At 35.2% G+C, this 18,945-nt stretch overlaps 1 protein-coding gene across 7 annotated transcripts in view; it reads left to right on the top strand.

Annotated features, from left to right (window-relative positions):
- The window catches only part of dop (microtubule-associated serine/threonine (MAST) protein kinase dop), a 256,094-nt gene extending 237,488 nt beyond the window's left edge, over positions 1-18,606 (top strand). For 5 of the 7 annotated variants that reach the window (XM_080158449.1, XM_080158445.1, XM_080158452.1 and 2 more), the window contains 13 exons: positions 6-78; positions 1,196-1,254; positions 1,713-1,779; positions 5,403-5,561; positions 5,911-5,999; positions 7,629-7,694; positions 8,049-8,256; positions 10,109-10,501; positions 10,748-10,914; positions 11,316-11,408; positions 11,955-12,101; positions 12,398-16,303; positions 16,497-18,606. In XM_080158449.1, coding sequence (XP_080014575.1) covers positions 6-78; positions 1,196-1,254; positions 1,713-1,779; positions 5,403-5,561; positions 5,911-5,999; positions 7,629-7,694; positions 8,049-8,256; positions 10,109-10,501; positions 10,748-10,914; positions 11,316-11,408; positions 11,955-12,101; positions 12,398-15,485 — 4,609 coding nt within the window. In that variant the 3' untranslated portion in view covers positions 15,486-16,303; positions 16,497-18,606. The remainder of the gene's footprint in view (positions 1-5; positions 79-1,195; positions 1,255-1,712; positions 1,780-5,402; positions 5,562-5,910; positions 6,000-7,628; positions 7,695-8,048; positions 8,257-10,108; positions 10,502-10,747; positions 10,915-11,315; positions 11,409-11,954; positions 12,102-12,397; positions 16,304-16,496) is intronic. The other 2 variants (XM_080158448.1, XM_080158447.1) reach the window with 2 other exon arrangements.
- Positions 18,607-18,945: the final 339 nt, after the last annotated feature.

The raw sequence follows: 18,945 nt of genomic DNA, 5'->3' as shown, positions 1-18,945 counted from the left end.
TTTAGGCTGTATGGTCCTGCAGACGAGATAGACATCCCTCCAGACAGCGTAGCTATTCTTAGATTTGTTCATCACCAGGTATAAGAATATTTATTATGAAGGGATAGTACAAATCTATTTTTAATCCTCCTCCTATTGTATTTACAGGGAGTTAGGGAGGGGACAATGGGCAATTAATTATATTTAAGAGTTATCTGAAAGACTATGAAATCCAGATAATTCCAGAAAAAATGAAAGAAATTATAAAGGGAGAGTTAATACAATACAGAAAACTATAAAATAAGAAAAGAGTTCCAAGAAAAAAGCATTCATTTGGAAATTAGATTACAAGCACATCAGACTGACATAATCATTCTGTAATTAATAACTATAAAAATCTCCCTGGAACCCATTCGACCCATAGCCCCATAACCCAAAATTGATTTGGGTTCTTAGAATGGTTATTAAACAAATATCACTATGAAGTTTTTATCTATGAAATTATATTTTCTGGGGAGAAAAAAATTATTAAAACCAGCCACATCATAACAAATTAAGTTTATTGATACTTGTCTGCAATATTCAAAACTAACACACGAGTTGCGGCATTTGTTGTGCAAGTACCCAAAGTCAGTCAGAAACTGCTAAATTCTTGTACATTCCCTTTAAGCCAGTACCCAAAGTCTGAGACACCTAAAAATTGAATATTCGATTCATTGTCCCTTCCCTTACTCCATGGTATTTAGGAGTATGGTATGTATTTATTTTTAAGTTGAGGTAATGTTATGCATTAAAAACATTGAGATTTTCATTTTAGGGTTGCTTCACATTTTTTAGCTAAAGGTTTTTTTTTGTTAAAATGGACGATTTCAGTGGGTTTCATATTCTATCTTAAATAAAATAAAGAAAATATATAATTGCCTTTTTGTTATGAATGAAATAATAGTCATTTATCACATCGTATTATAGACAGCATTCCGTTGATAAATGAAAAATTAAAACTAGTTTTGTAAGTCACGAGGGGCCAAAGGCCCGGGTTAACAAAGCTGTTCTTAATTTTAATATTATAGAAAATTTTCTGTAATACGATGCTATTCATGATTTTTCAGTAACCGGATAACCGCCGGATATTAATCGGTTTCGAAGCCATACTAGAATATTAGTTGTATAATATTGTAATTACTGAATAATTTAGCTGATTAAATGTTTAATTTAGGTTCTGGAAATGGCACGAGATTGTTTAGCTAAGTCTGAAGAGAAACTCATTACTAGCAGGTAAATATTAGTAGTAAATTGGCTTTGCCTCAAACCTTAGGGAGAAAAATTGATTTATAGATAACGGAAGATCTAGTAAAATAAATACAGCATTGGTCTAAAACTAAATTTTACTAAATTATTTTTATTTTTATTTGAAAGAAAAAATAATAGGTAATTAGATGATCCTTTTGTTAATTTTTTTCCTCTTTATTAACAGCTCAAATGATATGTAAAATTACAATTCAGCCAGACAGACAGACAACGTCAACATACTTTGAAATTGATGTATGGACAATATCAAACACTTTAATTAGGTCTAAGTTACATTAATTTCTTTTTTTTTTAATTGACAGGCTAGCTTTCAGGTTCTTGCTGTTACTTGAAAACATTAAATTTGAACCATTAATCTATTAGGGGGAACCTTTCTAACGTAACCTCTTCATAACTCAACCTAATTTAATTTTGAATGTTTTTAGATATTTCTACGAGATGTCAGAATCCTTGGAGAAATTGTTAGTTCAGACCAGGGATAAATCTCCACAGGTAATTAATCATTCATTGTTCATACAAAAATTATGGACATTGTCCTGCAATATTTGTGACTAGCAGCTACGCCCCTAGGTGCTTCTATATGCTCTGTAGGTAGGGGTGGAGGGTTGAGAAGATCCCCTCCACTTTCAAATTTTTTTTAAAGAAGATGTACAAAAATACCTAAATTAAGGAGTGGTCAAGGGTCGAATTCGACCCCCCCCCCCCCCTTTTGGGGGGGTTTCAAAAACAAATTAGAGAGCGTGATTATAAATCGTGGTATAACAAAATAATTTCTAGTAAAATGTCCCCTCCCTCCCTTCTTTCAGGGGATTTCACTCACTTGACAAAAAACCACCAGAACAATTTGGGTAATGTTTCACAGTAAACATTTGCATTTATCTGTGCACTAACCCATGATTTGATTTATATTATCGTTCTTTGGTCAAGAAATGGGTCTATAAAAATCAATAGGAGAAATAAGATTTGTTTAATGGCTGTTTTTATTTGCAAAGGTGCATCTTAATGTCACCTCTAAATAGTGCTTAGGAGCAAAGCTGCTCTATAGTTTACATGGTATAGCATTAACGGGCTTTAATGTAAACTTATATTCTTGGGTTTGAAACTTAGGAATGTGTCAATGCCTTTTGATTAATCGTCCCTCAAACTCTTTTTTTGTGATTTTTGTGCCTCCAACGAAAGACATGCAGGGTTGTTTATTATATTACATGTTATTCCTATACCTCGCTTACTTCTCTTTATGGATTCAGTTGTTCTTGTTTTTATAGCATCTACTTTAGGATTACCTTTTGATCTAAGTGATCACTATTTATTTCTGATCCTCTTACTTAACAACTAAAAAAATGCTTTTTAGTATAGCCAATGTTAAAGAGAAAAGTATGTTTCTTGATACTTTTTAAGAACTGTACCTACTATTTCAGTTGATATTTATCATAATTTTCTCGTTGTAGTTTTAGTGAATTTCTGTAATTGATAACCTATATAGCTAAGGATTTGTAATATGGTCGAAAACAATGATAAATATCTAATAATCCGACAAAAAATACCTTTTTGAAAAACACCACTTTTTGGTTGCATTTTGGACACTCTAGGAATTAATGTGCAAGAAAAGTGGATTGATTTTTGGAGTTTTTTTGCTAAGATTAATCTTCTCTAATGTCTCCTTCCTTCCTTGAAGATTTTGCCTGTTGGTAAATATTGAGGGGGAAGTAGGGGTTGTAGAATTATGAAATCATCATTTTCCTCTGTTTCCAAATATGTACTTTTTAACAGGAAAATATATGATTTCTTTTAATACTATTATAAACAGTTCCAGCTCTAGTGAAATGTAAATCTTCTTGGAATAAAAGTTTTTTCTTGAAAGTTTTGCTTTGTATTGCAATCTTTTATTCGCATGATCCAATTAGATTGAACTGCCCCCCCCCCCCCTCCTTCTCAGTTAGCCTATACCCACTTGGAAGTAGTGACTGTAAATTATACTGGTACCCAAAGTTTTATAAACACGTTGTTTCACTAAATGACTTTGAAAATTTATGAACTATTATTTAATCTTGATTGATTGGTTTAAAAGAGCATCGTGCAAACTTTTTCTATTTTTGTAATCTGTATACCGTAAGATCCCTGTTTTTAATTTTACTGATACTGTAATATGGTCCTCTCTTGTGTAGTCTGCAGCAACCCATTGATCTTTTTTTCAACAGTTTTTTTTTTTGGGGGGGGAGATTATTACTTAAGTTGCTAGTAAATGAGAAAAGTCCCTTTTCACCCTTTAGTGAATTATTTAGTTATTCTCTGCATCAATGTGAAGTTTTGTTTGTCTTTACAGATGGATTCCAATACAAATTTGCAATTTTTCACAGTTTCCAAATTTTGTAACATTGGTCAATTTTCCGCCCCCTGATATCATTAACATTACAAAATAGAGGAAAATATTTCAATCATGTAATGTCTATTAAGCATTTCTTTACATCATATAAATAATCAAAAACAATAATATAATATCAGGGGATTTTTTTCAATTGAATGGGACATTGTGAAACTTTTTTCTTGAGGACTAAGAATAAAGTTGCTACTTAATATTTTTGGGGCAACTTTGTTTTCTGTTTTCTGCAATTTATGAATGAATAGATTCTAGCGTGTTTTGAAGCAAAACTAAAGTTTTATGGTAAAAATATGACATGTGAAATTTTAGAATAGCTACAATAGCTTATATCATTTATTAGTTGTGTTTCATCCATATACATTAGAACAAGGGATCTAAATTGATGTACTGTACATTCCTAATGATTATACACAAAATTACTCTTTCTGTTTACAAATAGTGGTTGAAATGTTTGGACACTCAACTCAATAATCATCAAAAGTCCCCAAAGTTGTTAAGCTACCTAACGAATAAGAAAATTTTTGTGACACAAATCAAAATTACAGAGAAAAGTGTCTTAATCTTATTTTCATGTTTTATATTTTCATAGTTTTCCTCTTTACGATGTAATTGTACAGATTCAAAAATAAATGAGACATCCTAGATAGATATAAAACTAGACATCTGAGTGTGTTTACTTTTTTACGTCTTTTTTTATTCAAAACTACGCATTTCTAAACTTTTAATTTTTTATAAGAATTTTATTTTTTAGCACAACAACTCTGTAAATGTAAAATGTCTGTTGTGTGTGTTTTATGACATTTTACAATTAAAAAAAATAAAATACACAAGAAAATAAGAGCCATCGAATATTTAGTTATTTATAAGCAATGCCTTTATTAATGTACTGATGGACATTTTCATTCTTGTTACTATACATTTTTCTATATTATTATTCAAGTACTCTTAATATTAAAATTCTCCCTTTGCTCTCAAGATTCAATGCATAAAGAGTCAGGGTGACGGCTTGTGCAGCTTAAAATCTTGGTATATTTTGATTTAGGGGGAAAGATTAATTTATCCTCAATTGTTCTATCCCTTGTAATATCAATTTAGTAAGATTTGTTTTATGATGGTTTTAGGCACCAATTTCCTTTCCCTCCCCCACCCACCCCTCCTTTCGAAGCAAAATATACCAGTATAAATAGAAATTAACATTTGCTACTTATTTATAAGAATAAAAATCCTCGCTGCACGCGCCTGACATAGAGCATATACACAACACATACACAACACAACATGAACATTGTACATTAAGTACTTCAAGTTTTTGCACATTTTTTTCTCAACTTTTTCAACAAGTGAGAAAAAGTACTTTATATGTTGAGATAATTAAAATCATTTTTATGCAATTTTTGCATTTAAGAAACCAGATTTTTGACACTTCACAATTTTTTTCTTTATTAAAGAAATCAACTCTTACTATTTGGCAATGTAAGTTTCCATTAAATAAAATGAATATCACACATAAATTACAAAAGTTTTCAGTGTTTCATATCGGAAACACAGACATTAAATATTTTTTTTTTTTTAAATAAAAAAGTACAGAGTTTGAATTATCTTATTTCGAATACTAAATGGAGAAGAAAAATATTGAAACTTACAAAGCATACTAGTAAAAAAAAACACTTTTGGCTATTTTTATTTTTTACCATTGAACTAATAGCTATTCTAAATTAACTTATTTTATTTTTAGGCTGCTGCTTTGTTGACTTGTCTGATCAAGAAGCTGTTGTTGATAGTATCCCGTCCTGCCCGGCTCCTGGAGTGCCTGGAGTTTGATCCAGAAGAGTTCTACCAGCTCCTGGAGGCCGCGGAGGGACAGGCCAGGGTGGTGCATGGAGTTCAGACTGAGGTAATTACATTGTATGGACTAAATAAAGTCAGCAGTTTTAAGTTTACTTTTTTAATTTCACTCGTTTCATAAATGTTAGCTTTTGAATATTGGGGTAAAATTTCGGTTATCCTTCCCCCCTATAAAAAAATAGATTAGAAACACAGCAAAAATGTAAAATCATGTATCGTATTATAAATGATTTCCCGAAAAAGAAATAAAATATAAGTATAGAATTAATCCCTGTTATTTTTGCCTTTTAAAGCCGAAAAAATACAATTTTTTTTTATTTTACTGTCCGCTAAAAATGTCTATGGTATCCGATAAATGACTATTTTTTTCTCCATTCTTACGAAATAATTTGAAATAGGTGCCCCAGTATATAATCAGCAAGCTTGGACTGACTCGGGATCCTCTGGCGGAACTGCAGCAGGATCTGGCAGCTCTGGACACTAACAGGTATGTTACCACTAACCGAGACTTAAGCCTAACATTTCTTTGGAGGGGCGATGTGTTTGAATCTCGGCCAAAACTGATTCATAACAAAAGACGTTAAAAGTTGTACCTTCTGCTGTTATGTCTGATGAGCGACATTAAAAGTGAGAGTAGAGGGATTACGTTGGCCCAAAACAAGCGCAACTCATTACTATGAATAGTGAGGACTGCAGACATCTCATGCAATCCAAGATTAAATTGTCTACAATAGTTGAGATGTTATTACCTATGGATGACGTGCTTTAAACGCTTGGCCCCATGTTGTTATCAACTGTTTTTATTTAATATTGAGAGTGATATAGTTTACACATATTGAAAATTAAACAAATAATTTATGTTTTAAATATAGATAATGTATAATAAAGAAAGTTTATATAGTGTTAAGTATGTGGTTAAGATAAGATGAAAAGGAAATAATGTTATTTATAAAGGTTACAAAATTAAGAAAATGCTTACAAAAATTCAGTCCTTATTTGACTCGTCTTCAAAGCTAAAAAGAAATGCAGAACTATAAAAGCGACCAAGAAAATGCTTTTCCGGTATATTTTACAAACACCTACTGCCATTGCATTGGTATGCTTAAAATAGTCAGGGGGAAGGGTTTGATCAGGATTGGATTGTACAAAATAACATTATCAAAACTTGTCCTCCAAGCGGTTAAATTATCATTTATAGTTTTATCCCTGAGTACTAGAGAAGCATAAAAACTAGAAAATGTTGGGATCTAAATTAGTAACCTTGATATATTACCCTGTATGAAACCATTATTATTTTGCATCGTCTTAAATTGAAAATGTATTGTTCTCTTGGTGGTGTACCCTTCCCTCCGCGATTAGTCAATTAGCAATCCTGCATAATTGCAAATACTATTTGATATGGATATTTTTACAATGGTTAGGGTAAAATATAGGAGAATGGTCTGTCAGTTTGCGTTAAAGCCATAAGTTTAAAAGGTATTCTTTGGATTCCCGTAAAACAGTGTGTTTTTTTACATTTACAAAGCTAAAAAATAAAAATTTCCAATTAATCTTTCTTTGATGTTAATAACGGATTCTCTAAAATAGTTTCTTTTTCGTATTGTGGTTCTGGTGTTTTTTTTATAAATATTTTGTGGGTGTGATGACACTTCTCTGTTGACAAAGCTTGTAGTGATGAAGTAGAAAATCATGGACTAAGGGGTTGTTAATGGATTTAATTATTTTCAACGATTTTTTAACCCGAAGAAACGTAACTAGAGGATAGTTTAATTTTAGTGAAGCAGTTTTAAATGTTCATCGATTTAATTGTATCTAACCTCATAATAACGTCATCCCTAAGCGTTATTTACAGGAAAGATTTGTCTATTTTGTTATATATAAGCCAAGCAAGTAATTTGGATACTAATATACTTCTTATCATTTAAATATTATTTTTTTATTTTGTATATAAAGTGGATATACAAATAATATTGGTGTTCCAATATGCCTGTCCTAATATTCCTGCTTGTTGAGTAGAATGCATTCTTTTCATATCTACCTTTTCTAAAATTTATGTTTTAATAATATAATTTATTATTGATTCAAAAGAACAGATAAATAATATTTTTTGTTCTAGCTCCTGTTCAAGTCCTGATAGAAACCGGGAATCAAGCCTTGAGCCTCAACACTCAACCCCGAAAGGGTAAGTTATCTAATTTTGATAGTTAAATCATAGGATAAAAGGTTCTGTCAATCAAATAGGCGATGAATTTTTCTACATACACGTCCCCCAATCATGATAAACAAAATTTCTCCCTAAAGTTATGAAGCTAACAAATCAGAGAACGTGTTTATAAAACTTGTGTAACTCGTGCGAAGTCATCATTTAGACAATGGCGTGGGGGAGTTTATTTTAGCTTTTTTTGTATGGTCGAAATTTGAATATTTATTAAACCTCGGCTAATTTCAACACTGCCCCCTAAATATTATTTTAGATTTATTTCGCATGTTGGTTATACCTTATTCCTGGAAAGTGTTAATTGTATTTTCTTCCCAGATCTGACTCCGAGCAGGCCAGCGGGGGTGGGTCTATCAGCAGCTCAGAGAACTTCCGGACCAAGACTCCGGGTGAGGAGGACTTCGACGTGATCAAGCTCATCTCTAACGGGGCGTACGGCGCCGTCTACCTGGTGAAGCACAAGGAGACCAAGCTCAGATACGCGCTCAAGAAGATCAACAAGCAGAATCTTATCCTTAGGAATCAGGTAAGTTCTTTTTTTTTGTAGCACAGTATAATTTTGTCCTTACGTTTCTACGTCTCAAATTTAAATTATCTAAAGGAAATGCCTCATCATTTTTTTTTATTAGTGAATTTTGCCTTACTATCGAGTAGCGAGTCTATCATCTTTTAAGAATCCACATCAGCTTAAGTAAAAAGTAAACAATACTTTTGTCTGCTAGAAATGTTCCTTCTTAGATTTGAAGAAAAAAGGGTTCAGAATATGCTTCTATTCTTATATTTCCATTTCTAAAATTAAGAAATATGAATTAAATTGTAATAGGTTGATAATAAGAGTATTTTTATAGCGATTTTCTTTGTTTCCTAAATCTTTTATTAGGGATGGGAATCCGTCGAATTTTTGGGCCGGATTCCGGATTCTGAAGGAATCCGTCAAAAAAAGTGACGGATTCTTGCGGATTCCGGATTCTTATTTTTGGCGGATTCCGGATTCGGATTCCGGATTCTAGCAGTATTTTAAAAGGCCGTCCGTCACAGAGGGATAGCTTTTTTCTTTAACATATCACTATGTAACTTGGTTGAAGCCTTGATTTGTTTAAAGTGTTGACTTCCAGCATAACTAAAATATTTACATCACATTAGTAATTATTAAAATTTGTTATGTAGAAATTGAATAGCTCATCACGTGATCGCTGGCCTGACAATGAGAGCTCTGCGTTATCAGCTGGTATATCAACTTCGTGGTTTATGTGGGAAGAAATGGGGGGGGGGGAAGGTGGTGTGTTGGGGGTGGGGGGGAAGGTGGTGTGTTGGGGGGGGGGGGGTGATCTTTGCCTTCAAAAAGAGGGAGTTGTAAGAAAAAATTCAAGACGGTAATTTTAGCCTACCAATTTAGAATCCGGAATCCGCTATAAAAAACGGATTCCGGATACGGATTCGGATTCCAAAATTGGCCGAAAATTGGGCGGATTCCGGATACGGATTCCGGATCCGGATTCTCATCACTATCTTTTATCTCACTCTTTCTTATAAAGTGTTATATTTTACCCGGAGAAAATGTTTTGTAAAGTAAAGTTGAATCATTACTACAAGTCTTCATTGACAAAAATATCATTAACATTTTCTACATTGTTAGAATTCAATGAGGCGTTCTTGCTTACTATTTCTCTCTTTTTTTGCAGCATAGCTACTCAATAATAAATTATTCCCCTTCATTTAAAAAAGCTTTTATAAAGTTTTAATATAAAGATACCAACCTGCTCCCATGGCATCTAGAGGAGGGAGGGCAGAACTGAGTTAATGAAGAACTCAATCGGTTTAGTGGTTATATAGATCCAAGCAGACAAAGAAAAAAGTAGAAGGATAACCTTCTCAATTTTGTTTGTTTTTCGTTTTGGTTAATGGCATTCTTGTTCACTTGTTGTTATTTTCTTTTCTTTAGGTCAGTCAACTAAGGGGGAATATAAATTATTATATATAAGTAGGTTAACTTTGAATTATATTTGTCAGTTTTCTAGATTATAGATAAATTCCTTTGCCCTTTATTGACTTATTTAAACAGGGAAATAGTTTTTCTTCGTTATTACTAAATAAAAGTTATCAAAAATGTATATTAGTTATTTACTTTAAGATGATATTAGTACTAAAAGTATTTAAGTCAACGAATGATTGTACGTGTATTGAAAACTGTGTACCAGCATAATTTACAGTCAAATATATCACGAATTTAATCACTTACCAATTTTTGAGAAACTTCATCTTTTGCTTTATAATATCTCATAAATATTTCACCTTTAAAAGATAAGCTTATAAACACATATGTAATCATTGATTTGACTTTTTTCCTTTTTAGTTTTCTAATTATAAACTTCTTTCAGGTTGAGCAAGTGTTTGCTGAGCGCGACATCATGTCCTTCACCGACAACCCCTTCGTAGTGTCCATGTACTGCAGTTTCGAGTCCCGTAAACACTTGTGCATGGTCATGGAGTACGTAGAGGGTGGTGACTGCGCCAACCTGCTCAAGAACATCGGCCCGTTCCCGGCCGACATGGCCAGATTCTACTTTGCCGAAACCGTGCTGGCCGTTGAGTATCTCCACTCCTTCGGCATCGTGCATAGGGATCTGAAGCCGGATAATTTGTTGATCACGGCCCTCGGTCACATCAAGCTGACCGACTTCGGGCTGTCCAAGATGGGGTTGATGTCACTGGCGACCAATTTGTATGAGGACTACATCGACAAGGAGACAAAACAGTTTTCAGATAAACAGGTATGTAGGTAGATCATTGAGAAATAAACACTAAACTGGAATGAAATTTGAATTAGAAATATTTTCTAAGTAGATTTAATCAAATCGTCAATTTATGCAAATTTATTTAATGCTTTATCCCATATAGTTAGGTCAATAGTAGATGAATTAAATTTTCGTTCATTACAAGAACCAAACTTGGCCTTGTGTAGCTTAAAAATATGGAATTGGAAATATTTAACAATGAATACATTTGGAATTGTTTAGGTATTTGGTACCCCTGAGTATATCGCCCCGGAGGTGATCCTCCGGCAGGGCTATGGCAAGCCAGTGGACTGGTGGAGCATGGGAATTATTCTGTACGAGTTTCTCATTGGCTGCGTCCCCTTCTTTGGGGAAACACCAGAAGAGTTGTTCAGCCATACTGTCAAGGAATGCGGATTAGCTTTCATGATATTTATATTCCATTCTATAGCTAATCTGAATGAAACATCTTTAAATTAGGATATTTTATTATGAAAGAAATACAAACAATTTTAAATAGAAGAGCCAATAATGCAATATGCTAGCAATAATGAAGAACAGTTAACTATAATACATTTATCTTATGGAAAACTCTTAAATATTTACTCTGATAAATTGCTTTGGTTTTTTATCAAACAGATTAAAGTAGGGGGATTATGTAGTGTACCTCCTTTGTAATACTCAGATTGAAGCATTTTTTTCCTTAATTGCAAAATAACTTAATTTTAATTAAACAGTCCATTTTTTCTTATCACAAATAGATCAATGACGCTAAAAAAATTTAAAGCTAACCCTGCATCCTGAAACAGGACGATATTGAGTGGCCTGACCCTGAAGATTTTGAGGTTCAGGCGGAGGCCAAGGAGATTATCACACTATTGTTGCAGCAGCATCCTTCCCATAGGTACGTTTGCAGGTTCTTATGTATATGGTTGAGATACAACCATAATCATGTATAGATAGATATGAGATAAAACTATAGAATGGCATTGGTTGGCTTTTCAAACCAAACAAGATTTTTCAATGAGATATGATTGTGTAAAAGGGCACTATGCACGAACGAGAGCAAGTGATTTTTAAGCACTTAGCAGTGAATCTTATTATTTTTTTATGAAAATACTAGGATATTTTTGCATAATATAGTTATATCGACTAAAACAATAAGTTTCACCATGGTTTTATGTGAAGAAAAAAAACTTTGAAATGCTAAGCATTGAAAATAGAAATAAGGTGAAATAGAATAGTCCCCTTTAATAAATCGTCTATATATAAATACGTACTAATAATGAATGAACAGATAATGGAGGTTTGGAACAGCTTGCAAAGCCAATTGTTCAATTCTGTAAAATTCCTTATAGACCTCACATACAAAATGCCGAAGAATACCATAAACCTAAATGTTCCTGCCTTTTAAAACTCACTTGAAGATTATTTTCTTATTTTATTTCAGACTTGGAACTAGCGGAGCACTGGAGGTGAAGGAGCACATCTACTTCCTGGGTATTGACTGGAACTCCCTGCTCAGGATGAAGGCAGACTTTATCCCCCAGCTGGAGGATGAGGATGATACTTCATACTTTGATTCCAGAAGTGACAGGCAAACATTTATTGCTTTTTACATGGATTTTGTTCGGCTGAAAATGATTTCAACTTCAAATGTTTATCTAATAAAGTGGAAGGATTTGTGCCTGTCTAATTATATGAAATATCGTTTATTATTGCAGTTTTTCAGCAGATTTTCAATTTTTTTGCTTCAAGTATTAATAGGTACCTACCTAGATAATAAGGACTGAAATATATTTTGCATTTCAAAAAGAAATAAGTTTAATTGTTAGGTAAATGCTTTGTTTATATTTTTGTAATTTAGTTCTTCAACTATATTTTTTATTTCAGGTATAACCACAGTACTCTGGACTCTGACGTGGAGGGTACCAGATCCTCTGCAGAGGACAGCCTGGAGGACGCCCCGCTCTTCAGATCCTTCTCATCCTGCTCACCCCGCTATAGAAAAGTCCATGGCAAGGATAACGCCATGCGCCACAGCATCTCAAGGTGTGAGAGCTCTGATAACTCCGACAATCTCTCATTCAGCAGTCAGTCGCCAAACAGCCTAGGCTCCTCGCCCAGTTTTGGGGCTAATAACACAGGTCCCAGTAAGCTGTCAATGTCGCCGGAATTGCGACGACCGCATCAAATTGAAGCCCTGACTCGGGCCGAGAACACAAAGTCCTGCCCGGAACTGGAGGAGATGTTGGCCAGCTCTGGCATGAAAATGCCGACAACTGTCGGCGGCGCAAATGCTTGCTCCACACCGACCAGAGAGTCGTCCCGTCATAGCATGAGCATCCCCAGTCCACTAGTCACACAATCAAGCAGTGATTCTGGCGTGTCGGCCAAATCTACGACGCTTGTCAACAGATCTGTGTCCGCGACAGAGTCCAGTCAGACGGACAGTGATGATGTGAGTCCGCAGGTGCACAGACGCCGCCGCCACCAGTTGCATCCCAAGGAACCGTTGCCAAAATTTTCTATTTCCCTGGAGGAAGCCGAGGCGTACTCGGTACGAGCCCTGAGGGACAGGGCTTGTCTGAGTGCGGGCAACACCGCACCAGTTTCTCTGCCCTGTTTGGTCAGCCCCAACCCACGTCTGTCTGTTGAGCCAGAGATTCCCAGTCCCCTAGTCCAGGCTGAGAGGTCAAGGTCAGGCGGCCTAGTCAAGTCAAGCAGCACTAGCGGCCTTAGTCTTATTATACCTGGCGACCATCCAGAGGGCGCCGTGGGTGGTGGAAGCTCAAATAGTAGCGGCATCGGTGGTGTTAGTCCCAATCTTAGTCAAAGTGTTCAATCGCCAGGAGGATCAAGCACAGCAAGCAGTCGTGATGCTTCTCCCTGTCGGGATATATCGCCGCTGATTAACAGTCTAAAGCCACCGATTATAATCCGACGCGGCCCGCGCGGATTTGGCTTCACAATTCGCGCAATCAGAGTCTACTTTGGCGACACTGACTTTTATACTGTTCATCATTTGGTCATGGAGGTGGATAAAGGTTCTCCAGCTTTTGATGCTGGCCTTAGACCAGGTGACCTTGTTACTCACATCAACGGTGAGGCTGTGCAGGGTCTGTACCACACTCAGGTGCTGCAGCTGCTCATGTCGGGCGGTGAGGCGGTCAACCTGAGGGCAACTGCTCTAGAGACAACATCAATTAAAACTGGAGGTAGGAGGCGTGATCCTGCCAGCATCAAGATGGCGCGCAGAAATGTCAGCAAAGTTAGGCATAAGAAACGTGACGGCCGCAAGGCATCACTTTTCAGGAAGTTGTCTAGCAAGAAGGCCAGTGCCGAGATGCAGCAGATGGGAATACTCTCTGGCAGCAGGTCTCTGCAATCCCTGCGGGAGCCAATCATACCTGGTGTCAAGTCACCGCCATCTGGAGCAGCGGTTGCCGCGGCACACCTCCACTCACCCTCGCCCCTATCCTCACCATCAGAATCCTGTGATAGCTCCGCCCCGTGTTCTCCGGCGGCCAGTCATGCGCCGTCAAGCTTGAGCCTGCGCCAAGGCACCTCCAGCCACAGCTCCAGCTCCACTAGGCCCTCATCTCTCCATGGACTTAAGCACAAGCTGCACATCAAGAATAAAAGTCTTCACTCTCCGTCGCGCAGAAAATCAGTTGGTCACATTCCATTGTCGCCGTTGGCTCGTACACCATCGCCATCTCCTCTGCCCGTCTCGCCGACACGTTCACCGTCTCCGCTAGCTTTACCACTGGGCCACCAGCCTGGCTCCAGCAATGTTACCCAGACCTTCTCACCAGGTAATAATCTCAACATCACACCCAACAAAAAGTCTTTCTCGCGGCCCAAGTCGTCCGAGCCCAACTCGGCCGGGTCCCCGTTACTGCGTCGCGCCCTGTCACCTGACAAACTTCACCCGCGCAGCGCCGAGAACAAGAAACCTGGCAGTATTTCACCCCTGTGCAGCAAAGCCATGCTGGGAACAGCGAAGCTAGCCTACAATTCGGCCACCAACACGTCACCGCTGCCTTCCAGAGCCCTGCACTCGTCCCCCGGGTCCTCCCAGGAGTCGAGCCCGGCCCAGGAGGTCGGCACTTCCACAACCCCGGCCTCGGCCACCTCAAATCTTTCCCACCTGGGACACCATCGTAAACATTCCTGTAAATCACTAAGTCAGCCCACTATACCGGAGGAAGGACCCGAACATGAGGACTACTCCCCGACCTCGACAACAACATCACACCCGACCACAGCGCAGAGCCTGACCAATAAAATCTTTGCCACCTTCACCAGCAAGTCACTGGATAAGAACACGGTGCTTCAATCCAAGGATGAGAAAAAGTTAGAATCTAAGAGTGGTAAGAACATCTCTGATAACAAGTCAAGCAAAGAATCTCGCGACCAACGAAGCAGTGGAGAAGGAGGTTCCAAGAAGGGAAAGGATGATATTGCTGCTCAGTCAAGTGGCAGTTGTAACTCTGGCAGCGGTACTTCCGGTGGCAACGGCGGAACAGACTCTAAACCTAGCAGTATTGACAACAAAGGAGCAAATTCTGGCAGCAGCGGAGAGTCAAAGAAGTCTTCGACCGACAACGCCAGCGTTAAGTCGCCCAAACTTTCGCGTGCCGAGTCGATGACGGAGCGCACGGTGCAGAAGATATCCAAGGCGATCCGCGGCTCATCTCGCTCCGAGTCGCGGTCCAAGAAATCTCAGCGTGATTCCAGCCTCAGTCCTAAGGGACCGGGCAGCGTAAGTGCCAAATCTGACAATGACCTGACCAAGTGCGGCGGCAGCAGCAGCTTTGCTACGGGCAGCAGCAGCATTATTAGCACAACAGCGGCGGCCAAGCGGAACGAGCAGCAAGGCGGCAAAATGGATAGCGGCAAAAAGACAAGCGACAAAGAAAAGAAATCGGCTAACGAGAAAAGAGAAATTTTTAAGAGTCACCACAGCAAAGAATAATTTTAAACTTCCCAGCACAATATTACATTATTCATGTTTAGTGTTAACTATTATTAAGTATATTATTATATATAAAAATTATGTATTAATGTATAATATAAAAAAATCATTGAACATCCATTCTTTTTTATACCTGGTAACCATTAAGTTGATACATGTATTGCATACTTACTTTAATTTAGTGTACTTTTTAGGGTACATTCAAATATGTACTGTTTAGGGTACATTTAATAATGTACTTAAATAGTACATTTTAAACTGTACTTCTATCGTTATTTTGGCAAGATACTTTTTAATAAATGTACATTATGTTTCTCGTACTAAGCCTGTACTTCTCTGTTAGGCTTTAGTACTTATTCTGTACTAAAAGTACATGAAAAAGTAGCGTATTTTTAATGTATCGCCAGTGTTAAAAATCACGATTATGCTTTCAGAAATTTCAATTATGTCCTAGTTGTTTTATTATTATTATTAAATAAAAATTGTTTTGTTGAACATTAGCAGCAAATCTTGGATTTTGTTTGTTAAATTTGAAAATTTTAATTGTCTTGTATTATTACCTAATCTGCTATGTTTTAAACCTGGGCAATTTTTTGTTTTGATGCTTAAAGCTTTTTTCAAATTCTTAATTATGACAGCATTAATGTATAATTTGCTAAAACTATTATATTATAATTATAAAACTATATTATAAGTACTTATTTTATTATTATTTTCCCTCTGTACAATTTGAAGAAAAAAAACTACTTTGAAATCGCGTTAACACTCGAGCTTTGAAAATTCAATATCCAGTTTAGATTTGTTGATAAATTTTAAGGGTTGGCTTTGAAAATTTACTTGTTTAATACTAAAAATGCTCGAAATACTTAAAAATTTAGCAATACAAAAAAATGTATGCTTTATCAATAATTTGAAATAATACCGAATAGGGTTTTTTTAAAGTTTTTTTTTCTGTACTTATCTAAGTCAAGTCCTAGCTGCAATAAAGCCACTTCTTTAAATATTTATCAGATTTTAAAACGTTGATAAATTGTTGTGTATTATAATAATTTCTGTTATTGTACCACGCAGTTTCTCTAATCTATGTCCTATATGTGTAACCATTATTTGATCAACAATACACGGAACTACAATTTTGTAAAGTTTTTGGAGCCTCTTAATAAGTGTCGCTTTCTAAGGCTTAATTCATTTTTGTAATTCCTTATAAAATAAAGTCTAAATTGGACACTTATTGAGGCGCAAAGTTAACATAAATAGCAAATCTTTGGTGCTTTGTTTTGTTCATCAATTATTCGCTCAGTTCTGCACAAAACAAGTCATTTTATTTGTTTTTAAGAAAAATTGTGAAATTTTAACATGTTTGCTTGAGAAAAATGCAAAAAATAAAAATTTAGAGAAACTAATTTTGCTTGCCCATAGTAATATTTTATCATTGCCATTTTTTTTTTGTTAAATTCATCCGACATAAAAATATTTGATTAATAATCTATATAGATAATAATATATAATAATTATAATGTATTATTGCACCATTTTATTTATTACACACATATTTAATTAATATTAAGTATAGAAGCAAGGATTGTAATATTTATTTCCTCAATTTGTTTTGTAATTTTGAAAACACTGAAGGTTGCCAAACTTCATGGTAAGCATACTCATTTTTAAAATAATTTTAAATAATCAAATGCCAATTAACATACAGCATAAAATATGAAATAGAAATGGGTTAATATTACCCCCAAAAGTTAAATTTTGGGGGTAAAATTAGTCCATGATAATCTAGTGTATCTAAACTGCATTTTCATACATTTCCAATTCAAAATTTACCCCCTGTATCCTTAAAATAATAATAAGAGTGGACAAAATAATGCCATTTCTCGCGGACATGCCTCATGTTGGAAGGGTGACACAAATTTCAGATACTAGATTTCGCGATTTGAGAAAAAATTTCTTTATATTATAGTGAATTGAATAATCTTGCAATAATAATCGCGAAAACTGAGGTCTGAAATTTGCTTCACCCTTACATCATGACGGCGTACGACTGCGAGAAATAGCATTATTTGGTCCACTATCATTATAATAATGAATGAAAAAAAAATACTAAATGTTTCTGTATATTGTAATCAATGTATAGACGCCGTAGTCGGAAATAAACGGTTTTAGAAATTTTAATTTTAAAATCATTAAATATTAAAGATTTCGTGATTATTAAATTGTTAATTTTCTATAAAACCTAAATGTATTTTCGTGTCAATTTTACAAGATAACATTAAAAGGTTGATGTTAAAGGGTCGTTTTTTTGTACTATACATTCTTTTAATCTTGTTGTTTTTAGCTTAGAATTACCATTACAGTTTCATTTTGAGATTTGGTAAACCAAGCTTCCTTAATACCAACTTTTGTTTTGATTTTGTACAGTATAAAATTAGGACCAAATCACCATTAATCAGCAGAAATACTAGACTTATGTATATTTATTTTCAGGGATTAGGGATAAGTTTAATGAAAAATATTCATTGTCGCGCGTGTTTGTATTTTCTGTAGAATACAGTTCCCTATTCCTGCTCAATGTATATTTTTTTCTAGCAACGAAAGTCTGAACCTTTATAGATTTTTTTTCTTTTGATCAAATTGAAGATGAAATATTTGGTATTGGTTATATTAATTTGTATTGTACATAATACAGTACAAAAATTCAACCAATTATCCATTACCTATAAAGAAAATACTGAAAAATCAAGCACTATGCATTATAAATATTATTTTTGTTCATTTTTATGTTTTTGGTAACTTCAAGATTTATAAAAAAATGTCTGGACCTAGAATAGGATTTTTTTGAAGAAAAATAGTTGGTTATTATGATGAAATATTTTTTAGAAAACATATTCCTACTCTTGGACCTATTTAAAGAACGCTATGGTCAACTAGAAAGTTAAAAGGTGCAACCTTCAACTTTACCTATCTATGAGACCAGATTGAAATATTACAAGTATATATAAACAATTATGTATCCCCCCTTTTTGAAAGAACCTGTACATGTAATGATAAAATAATTGTGCGAGACTAAACAATCCTTATCTATTAATGTTGATAATAAAACTATTCAGAAAACCAATACTTAATATGTTCATTTTTAGTAGCTAAGCTACCCTATGGTTTACCTTGTCAGTAAGTCCGTAACGCTATGGGTGGAATTTGATTTTCTCGGCAGCTTTGGAAGATAGAAAGTTGTAATTTTTAGTGATGTTATATGACAGGCGTATCTAGTCATTACATTTTGTTAGTCTGTCTGTTGGTTATGCATAAATTTTTTTTTTAATTTTCGTTATTTTCTTTTGTCCTTGCAACAACTCTATAATTCACTTTATCTGTCGCCCTATTTCAAGATTTTTTATGCTTCGCTACGTAGTGACGTTGTAATCCTTGTTGTTTCTAGCATAGCTACATTAAATAA

This window comes from Acartia tonsa, chromosome 4, assembly GCF_053477335.1.
Source record: "Acartia tonsa isolate MP-2025a chromosome 4, ASM5347733v1, whole genome shotgun sequence".
Taxonomy (NCBI): domain Eukaryota; kingdom Metazoa; phylum Arthropoda; class Copepoda; order Calanoida; family Acartiidae; genus Acartia; species Acartia tonsa.
Note: the sequence above shows the minus strand (reverse complement) of the source record. Positions and strands in the feature narration are given on the sequence as shown.